At 41.1% G+C, this 10000-nt stretch overlaps 1 protein-coding gene across 1 annotated transcript in view; it reads right to left on the minus strand.

Moving 5' to 3' along the window:
• Positions 1-10000, minus strand: part of exoc6b (exocyst complex component 6B) — a 100699-nt gene that overhangs the window by 33713 nt on the left and 56986 nt on the right. Inside the window, exons 9-12 of the mRNA XM_053343151.1 lie at positions 5680-5763; positions 4591-4637; positions 1885-2005; positions 799-870 (exon numbers count right to left, since the gene is read on the minus strand). Of these exons, the coding sequence (XP_053199126.1) occupies positions 799-870; positions 1885-2005; positions 4591-4637; positions 5680-5763 (324 nt within the window). The remainder of the gene's footprint in view (positions 1-798; positions 871-1884; positions 2006-4590; positions 4638-5679; positions 5764-10000) is intronic.

The raw sequence follows: 10000 nt of genomic DNA on the forward strand, positions 1-10000 counted from the left end.
AGATGAGAAGAGACAAGAAGAGAAGAGGAGAAGAGACAAGAAGAGAAGAGAAGAGAAGAGGAGAAGAGAAGAAGAGAAGAGAAGAGAAGAAGACAGAAGAGGGAGAGAAGACGAGCAAATAGAAAAGATAAGACGACAAAAGAAAATAGAAAGTACAGAAAGTAAGAGAAGAGAGGAAGAGAAGAGAAGAGAGAAAGAGAAGAGAAGAGTGTAGAAGAGAAGAGAAGAGAAGAAAAGGAGAAGAAGAAGAAGAAGAAGAAGAAGACAACAAGAAGGAGAAGAAGAAGAGAAATTCAGTCATTGGCACCTCATCATTTCACAAGAATGAATTTTGGGCATCGTACCATCTATACATCTCTTCTCCTCCCTTTTTCTCCCTCCCTCTCTCTCTCGTTTCTCCCATCCGGTTTTCACCCACATCCCCTCCCATCTCCATCTCCTTCTCCTTTCCATCCCTCCATCCTCTCTCATCCGCCACACTCAATCCATCCAGGGTCAGTTTATACGTTAAATTTACGGCGAGCAAACTGACATCACAGGATTAAAAAAAAAAAAAAAAAGAAAAAAAGAAAGTTGAACTAAAGAAAGAAAAGAAAGTCTGTGCTTGGAGATTGGCAGCCGTCTACTTTAGGAACCTACAAAACACGCTTTGAACAAGTTTCATGAGCCTCCGGAGTCAAATAGCTAACCTGGCACGTACCGAGGCGAACAAAAAACTCACAAAAAAAGAGAGAAAGACGTAGAATCAGCGATGGATGATGTTAAAGAGAGCTGCAGGGAGGAGAGACCTGGACGTACCTGCAGCGTATCAGCAAAAAGGACAATGAGGTTCTTCAGATCCAGCACCAGGTCGGGGTCGTCACAGTACGACTGAGGATAGAGAAGAGAGAGAAGAGAGAGAAGAGAGGGTCATAATGATAATAATTAAAGCTGCAAGCAGAGATGAACGGGCCCTCACCATCCGCCCCCATGCATGTTGGTTTACAGATACAATAGCTCTCTCTCTCTCTCTCTCTCTCTCTCTATATATATATATCTAGGTATCTATCTATCTATCAATCATTTGTCCATCCATCTATCTCCTTTGACTGTTCCTTTTTTCCTTCCTTCCCTCTTTCTTTGCTCCATCCTCCTTCCATACTTACTTCCTTCCTTTCTTCCTTACTTCCTTCCTCTTTTCCTCCCTATCTATCTATCTCTTTTGACTGTTCCTTCTTTCCTTCCTTCCTCCCTCCCTCTTTCTTTATTTTTTTCTTCCCTCTTTCTTTGCTCCCTCCTTCTTCCTTCCTTCTCTCCTTAGTTCCTTCCTCTTTTCATCCGTCCGTCCATCCTTACTCATTTCCTTCCTTCCTCTTTTCCTCCCTATCTATCTATCCATCTATCTATCTATCTATCTATCTATCTATCTCCTTTGACTGTTCCTTTTTTTCTTCCTTCCTCTTTCTTTGCTCCCTCCTCCTTCCATACTTCCTTCCTTCCTTCTCTCCTTAGTTCCTTCCTCTTTTCCTCCCTCCCTCCCTCCTTACTCATTTCCTTCCTCATTGCTTTATTCCCTTCCTCATTCCTTCATTTCCTTCCTTCTTATCTATCTATAGTATCTATCTATCCATCTTTCTACCTCCCTACCTATCCATCTATCTATCCATCTATCCATCCATCTCCCTCTCTACCTCTCTACCTATCTACCTATCTACCTATCCATCTACCTATCTACCTATCCATCTACCCATCTATCTATCTACCCATCTATCTATCTATCTTGACCAACCAGACCTCAATGATCTCCTGGGTTTAAGTGGACGGAGAGCTTCACAGTAGTGTGTTAGTTACATGTGTTTTGTGTTTAGTGTTGAGTGTGTTGTGGGCTGCTTCCTGCTTCCTTACAGAGTGTGTCCTCAGAGCGGCGATGATTTTGGACAGGGCCAACTCCCAAAGCTCCTCTACGTACGCTCGGTTGACCAAACCCTGCGTGGTGTGAAGGATGTGATCCTCCACAACAAAGAATCTGGAAAGCAAGAGACAAAAAAAATCATTTGAATTCCATCCTTCATATTTCTGAATCATTTTTACCGACTTCTGACAACTTCTCCAGAAAAGCCACCGTGGCCCCCCCCCCCCCCCCCCAACCCCCTTAAATTTTTGAAAATCATTTACGAGTATCGTCAAACATCCCCGTTCGTCCAATCGAGCCGTCAAGGCGACCGCACTCGTCAATCACGTGTTTTTTGCACCGCTTCCCTTCAAATGACGCATGTGTGAAATGGATCAAATCGCCCGCTGGAGTGATTTTGGTTTATGTCCACTGACAACAATGTCTCACTCAAACCGATGCCCGGCCGAGCTTCGCCAAGACCACAATGAGCCGCGCTGTGGTCGACTTTGTGGCCCGCTTCGTTTTCTCTGTCATTACTGAAGAGTTCAAATATTTTGGAAAACTTTTTTTTATTTTTATTTTTTTTCTCTCTCTCTCTCCACATTTTCACTTTGCATGTATCTCCATTTGCTTCTTGGAGTGACTTCTTCTCTTTTTTTTTTTTGGTCACATGATAAGTTTGTTTCTGTTATGAGAAAAATGTTCTCACCGAAGTTGTCAATGAGATCTGAGAGAACAGCGACTGACGATTAGACTTAGATCCAATTCATCCAAACCGACCTACTGCTCCCTCACTGCAACTACAGCAAGTGTGATGGGTCAAAGCTGTCGTTAAACTGCTTTGGATGTTTATAACAGACATATTTTTTCTGTTTTCTCTTCCAAATAAGTTTAGTTGTACTCAGGAAGTTTGTTTAAAACCTTTAAAACCCGTAAAATCACCTTAATGCTCAAGTTTTCTGCCCCTCCTCACTCCTTTTTAGCAATGCCGCTGCGTTGCCAGATGTTATTACGGATCTGAATGATGGTCAAAACTAACATGATAACCCTTTAATTTTCAGTCTTTTCAATTTTTTTTCAGTCTGTTTTGACTGTTCCTTCCTTCCTTCCTTCCTCCTTCTTTCCTTCCTTCCTTCTGTCCTTCTTTCCTTCCTTCTTCCTCCCTTCCTCCTTTCCTTCCTTCCTTCTGTCCTTCTTTCCTTCCTTCTTCCTCCTTTCCTTCCTTCTTTCTCCCTCCCTTCCTTCCTACTTTCCTTCCTTCTTCCTTCCTCCCTCCTTTCCTTCCTTCCTCCTTCCCTCCCTCCCTTCTTCCTCCCTCCTTCCTCCCTCCTTCCTACCTCGCTCCTTTCCTTCCTTCTTTCCTTCCTTCCTTCCTTCGACTCGAGGACAACATGAGGGTTAACAATGAAAGTTTTGTCCCTTCTCATTTTACTAATGCCACTAATGCGTTTCCAGATGTTGACTTCAATAAAAACCTTATTACTGATCTGAAAATAGTTATTGGTATTAATAATACGTTTTTCTTCTGATGGCAAATATCTCAGAATCAGAAGAAGATGATGATATTAAAGTACTGTAGATGATGAGATATTCAGTCTTCACAATTTTACATTGAGGAACTTTATTTTGAAATTGTTCCACAGTTCTTCACTTTTGCCCATCTTCACTTCTCAGAGACTCTTCCTCTCCAAGATGTTCTTCTCCAATTAACCTAATTAGGTGCGAAATGTCCTTCCAGCTGTTTCTTACTTTTCCAACCGTTTCTTTCCCCCCATTCATCCCTTTTTTTTTTTTTGACGTGTTGCTACCATCAAATCCTAAAATGAGCTAATACTTTTCATGAAACAGTAAAAACCTCACTTTTAAACATTTGATATCTTATCTTTGTTCTATTGTGAATAAAATATGTATTCATGAGATTTGCAAATCATTTCATTCTGTTTTTATTTGTATTTTAACACAGCGCCCCAACTTTTTTGTTTTTGAATTAGGGTTGTAAATAAAGTTTTAATGAATGAAAAAAGACTTTAAAATGAGCTCTGCAGCTGTTATTGAGAGTGTAAACACAACAGATAAATTAATTGACGGATAAGAGATGCAACAGACATGGGATGGCACTTTCCGACACTTCAAATGGGAATAACAGGCTTGAGGATGTGTGTGTGTGTGTGTGTGTGTGTGTGTGTGTGTGTGTGTGTGTGTGTGTGTGTGTGTGTGTGTGTCAGTGTCCAGCCTCGGTGGTGTTTATAGAAGCGTCTGCTCCAGTCAGACAGACAGAAGGAATAACAGTAATAAGCCAACCAACCATCACACACACTCTATCAATCGTCACCACTCGGCATGTATGTGTGTGTGTGTGTGTGTGAATGAGACGTAGAGAATTGGATGGAGTGATGGATGAGAGGAAAAGTAAGAAAGGAGGGGAGGGGAGGAGAGGAGGAGGAGGGGAGGAGTGTGTGGGAAGAGAGGGAGATGAAAAGATGTCAAATGGTCAGAAGTCACTCAGATGAAATGAAATGAGGTGTCGCTAAACAGAGAGATGTTTGCTTTCCGTCTTCTGCCAAGTTACACAATGGACGGATGGATGGATGGATGGATGGATGGAGGGAGAGAAAGGAAGAGTGGAGAGATAGACAAACATCCTCGATACATTTTTGAATAATATTTACCCCCAAAAAGATGTTTTCATTTTGAAGGGATGGATTAACTTGACTTACCCGACTATCTGATTGAAGTACCGCCTGTATCCCTCCAGAGTTTCGTGCTACAAAAGGTTAAAAAAAAAAAAAAAAAAAAGAAGGGAAGAAAACAAAAAAAGAGAGAAGGAGGGAAAAAAGTCCAACAGCAAAAAGACAAAAAAAAGTGTGACATAATTATAAAAATGCTGAATTCTGAATCTTAAAAATGAAAAACTGGCTTCAAACATTAAAAACACTCATTTAACCTTCTTGTCTGTTTTGACTGTTCCTTCCTTCCTTCCTTTCCTTCTTCCTTCCTTCCTTCTGTTCTTCTTTCCTTCCTTCCTTCCGTCCTCCCCCCTACCTTCCTCCCTTCCTCCCTTCTTTCCTCCTTCCCTCCTTCCTTCCTTCTTTTCTCCATCCTTCTTTCTTCTATCCTTTCTTTCCTTCCTTCCTCCCTTCCCCTTTTCCTTTCTCCCTACCTTCCTTCCTTCTTTCCTCCTTCCCTCCTACCTTCCTTCCTTACTTCTTTTCTCCATCCTTCTTTCTTCTATCCTTTCTTTCCTTCCTTCCTCCCTTCCTCTTTTCCTTTCTCCCTCCCTCCTTCCCTCCTACCTTCCTCTTTTCCTTTCTCACTCCCTCCTTCCTTCTTTCCTCCTTCCTTCCCCTTTTCCTTTCTCCCTCCCTCCTTCCTCCCTTCCTTCTTTCCTCCATCCTTCCTTGATTCCTTTCCATCCTTCCTTCCTCCCTTCCTTCTTTCCTCCCTTTCTCCCTCCCTTCCTTCCTCCCTCCTTTCCTTCTTTTCTTCCTTCCTCCTTTCCTTCTTTTCTTCCTTCCTTCCTTCCCTCCTTCCTTCCTTCTTCCTTCCCTTCCTCCTTCCTCCTACCTTCCTTCCTTGACTTGAGGACAACAGGAGGGTTAAAGCTAAAAATCAGTTTTTGACACGTTTTAAACATTAAAACCTTCATTTTGTTCAGGTTTCATAGCTGTAGAAAGAAAAAAATCAGTTATAGATTAAAGGGAAGTGTGTGTGTGTGAGGGAGGGAAGGGAGTGTGTAGTTAGGAGTGTGTAGTTAGGAGTGTGTGTGCATAGACGAGCAGTCTCAGGTGAAGGTGTGAAGGTCGTACCATGTTAGAGTGCGGCTGCAGCACGAGGCGAGCCTGTTTCCTCCGCTGCTTTCTGTAGTAGTTCTCAAACACATCACGCAAACCCTAAAAACACAAATTTAAGAGTTAAGACTGCTGTGTGTGTTCGTGTGTGTGTGTGTGGAGGGAGGTGAGGTGAGGTGATGAGTCAAGGAGTTTAAGAAAGACAAATTTGTTATAGTAGCACCTTGAATTATGTATAAATATACAGTTTTAAGCTGACAAAACCATTTTTTTATGTGAAAATCATTAGAGAATATTCAGAAACTGTAAATAGATTGAAAAAGAAAACAAATACAGATGATACGTTAAGTTAAATACAATATTCTCCATTCATTTCATTTTTTTCTGTTGATTTTTGTTGGATATTAAAGTGTAATGGTAATTTCAAGACACCCAACCTCCCACCGTCTCACCAAGATATCAGACTTTTAAATTCCTTTGCATTTCTACTACCTGAGACATCCATTCAAACCCCTGTGTATTTTAAATTGTGTTGTCTAGACCTCTTAATTTCACACTTCAGGGGGTCGGTACCGATACCTGCGAAAGACAAAAGAGTGTGGAAGCACACCATAGGTAAGAGGCCGACCCCACAGCAGACAAAGGACATTAAACACACCCCAGAGGTGGGCCTTTCCCTCAGCTATAAATGTTCAAGTTTCCCCATGCTCGGGGTCTTTCTTCATTCTGAAACCGCTCGCTTGTTGATTGACCTTTTCTTTGCAAAGAAAGGAAAACCTTGTCGGTCAACGGATATCTCTACTTCATTCTTCACCAAGAGCACAGAATTTCCACGCCATGTGGATTTCACATCACTAATAAAGACATTTTACTACTTTTATTGTGAAACTGATCAAACATATCAATTAAATACAATCCTCTACTAGAAAAACAAACTCTAGGGAACAGAAATTGCTTTATTTTTCAGCCTCTTTCTTCAGTTTTAACTACTTAAGGTGCCAATAATGTATTTAACGCTCAAATATTATGATTTCATATCACTAATAAAGACATTTTTATGACTTAAAGGATCGGAAAACGACAAAAATCCATCTCTGTTCATCTTGAATCCTTCTATCCCCACATTTCCTCTCAGTACCTTCTCAACGCTGTCAGTTTAACAACGTCACGCTCTCTCAGCTGAACTGGAAAAAGTTAATGTGCGGCTCCAAACTGAGAGTGACGCTGCGCTTTTTTCTATCGCTGACAATAGAGAGAGAGGCAGCCAAACGTTTAAGCTTGTTTTGAGGCTGTTACTGATTTCAGGAGGAGAGGGGGCGAGAGGAGAGGGGGCGGGAGGTTTAATGAGGTATAAAACCAAAAGGTTAGAGCCACTGAACGATGGGAAAGTTGAGATAAGGTCATGAGTGTGTGTGTGTGTGTGTGTGTGTGTGTATATGTGTGTGTGTGTGTGTGTGTGTGTGTCTCTGACGACTAAAACTGGTTGCTGTTGGCGTCTCTGGTCAGACATCAAACTTGACCACTGTCGTATCTCTTTCCATTACACAGAAGCTCTCTCTCCCTCTTATCTGTGTGTGTGTGTGTGTGTGTGTGTGTGTGTGTGTGTGTGTGTGTGTGTGTGTGTGTGTGTGTGTGTGTGTGTGAGTTGTAGACTATCTAAGGCTTAAACCAGGAGCCACAGTCCTCAGTGAGCTCAGAGATAAGAACAGAGGACTGTAGATAACGTGACATGCCTCCTTACCTACTGACGAACACACACACACATTGACATTACTCTATATATGTGTGTGTGTGTGTGTGTGTGTGTGTGTGTGTGTGTGTGTGTGTGTGTGTGTGTGGTGACCAGCAGCTTCTATCACTATGATAGGAGAAGAGATACAAGAATAAAAATAGACTTTAACAAACAGGCCGCTGTGTTTTTCTAACTAAAGAGAAAAACTCTCACTCTGTCTTTTACAGTGACGTTTGCTTCTTCAGTGAAATGAATGGGATCGAGTCTCGATACTCGTCGGTGTGGCAAATACGTTAAACAATCAATCAAACTTGGGTCTTGTTAATAAGGTCATCACTTCCTGTTGTCGTCTTACTTAATCGATTAATTGTCAACTATCAAATATTTCGCCAACTTTTGATAATCCAGCTTCTAAAATGTGAATATTTTAAAAGGTGTATTTAGTCTTCTCTGACAATAAAATGAATATCTTTACGTTGTGTGAACTGTGATCGACATTTTCCACCAAACAACTACCTGATAAACCAATACTCAATACCTTTAAAAGTATCGAACGGAATAAATTGATACAAAGAAGCATCGAAATGTCTCCCGTTAATCGATCCTTTTTGGCTGATTGTATAAAAGAAATGGACGTAACATCCGTGACGTCACCCATTGGTTTGTAGACTGCTGCTCGGAAGCCAATAGTTTCGAATCTAGGCAGCACCATCTTGAAAATTTCAGGTGCATGCTGGGAAAAATAAAAACACGGATTCTACTTATATGGGCATGAGGCGGGGCCATGGGTTGAGCGGAGAAGTTGCTATGGTTGCTTGGGAGGGCTGGATCTCGAGGACATTGGTCAATCAACCTGTCAATCAGGACGTAGCCACGCCCTAATGCATACCCTGCTTTATCGTCACATATAAAATCAAGGAGGCCAAAATGTCCCAAATGAACATCATACTGCATTGAAGGCTTTAAACTAGCGATTGAGACCATAAACACATTTTGAAAACGTTTACTGAGGTTAGAAATCAAGTGAGAAGTTGGTGAATTCTCCATTGACTTGTATAGAGACGGTCGCCCCCTGGTGGCCTTTTGATAGAATGCAGTTCTAAGTTACTTCCACGTTGGCCTCATTTCAGAGGACCAGAACTCCCCACCTGGTGTGTGTGTATATTATCCCTATGTTGGATTCCGGAATGTTGCTATGATGTCATATAGAATGTGGAACTCCCCACCTGGATAGAAAACATGAGTATTTTTTATGGACTTGCTCACAGCTGATCAACGCAAGCGTTCATTAATTAACAAATATTAATAATTTGAAGACTTTCGATGTTTTTTCAATGCATTTCTGTAAAAATCAAATCATTTAGATGTGGAGGGGTGATTTAATGTTTCTCTCTCTCGCTCCCTCCTGCAGCCCAATTAGTCATTATTGGATTTTCTTTAAGTTGATTGAGTTCATTACTCCTTTAAGTTACTTTAAACTGCATGTTTAAGCTGTTACTCAACATAAAAACCAGCTTAACGTCACACAATGCAGCATTCCTGCTGTACTGCTGAGTCATTACCGGCGGTTTCATGTGTTTATCAATGGGATTTCTTGACGCCATGTTCACTTATTGGAAGGCAGGTCTGGGTGTTAAGTGGTGATCCATTGAACCGATTCATAGGTGCATATGTGCGGTTTACTTCTAGACTACTAGATGACAGAAACTGCTCATAAAAACATCTCAACTGGAAGTGTGTGCCAATAGTAATAACTGTAATAATGTGTTCAGAGCTTCAGTGGCTTCCTCTCGTGTTGCGTTGAGGCAGGATCGTCTCACCAGTTTTAAATTATAGTGGTGAATTGCATAATCTATCACAATAGATATCAACGAGTTGAGATTATTCATATGAGATACTGTCAAAAGCTTGGTCTATTTTGATTACATTAACTCAAATATGCGTTTTTTTTCCTGCATATTTTCTGGGCAATCAGTTAAAATGATACTAAAGCTTTCTAAACTTCCACTTCAGTAAAGTTTGAGGGATTCACTAGAGACAGACTTTAAATAAGATGGTTGAAATCGAATCACCAGAAGATGAAATATGCTGACTTTTAGTCCAAAACCCTAAATCCTAAACGTCTCATCATGCACACAATATCATCATTTCACTGTCTAGCAGCTTTCATGATGAATAAACTGACCTTCATGTGTAAAAATGGTCGAGTGTTGCACTTATATCTGTATGTGTATTTAGGTTTTTCTTATGTGTTCATGTCACTTTACCTCCACCTTACAGTTCCTTTAAGGTCTACTTCCGGTTTCCATCAATGCTGATGCTGCAAATCGTTACATTACAGCTTCGATTGATCTGTGCTAATCAGAAATTTCGACTTTAACCAGGCGGGGAGTTCTGGTCCTCTGAAATGAGGCCAACGCGGAAGTAACCTAGAACTGCATTCTATCAAAAGGCCACCAGGGGGCGACCGTCTCTATACAAGTCAATGGAGAATTCACCAACTTCTCACTTGATTTCTAACCTCAGTAAACGTTTTCAAAATGTGTTTATGGTCTCAATCGCTAGTTTAAAGCCTTCTTCAATGCAGTATGATGTTCATTTGTGAAA

The sequence above is a fragment of the Scomber japonicus genome, chromosome 22 (assembly GCF_027409825.1).
Source record: "Scomber japonicus isolate fScoJap1 chromosome 22, fScoJap1.pri, whole genome shotgun sequence".
NCBI classification, from domain to species: Eukaryota; Metazoa; Chordata; class Actinopteri; order Scombriformes; family Scombridae; genus Scomber; species Scomber japonicus.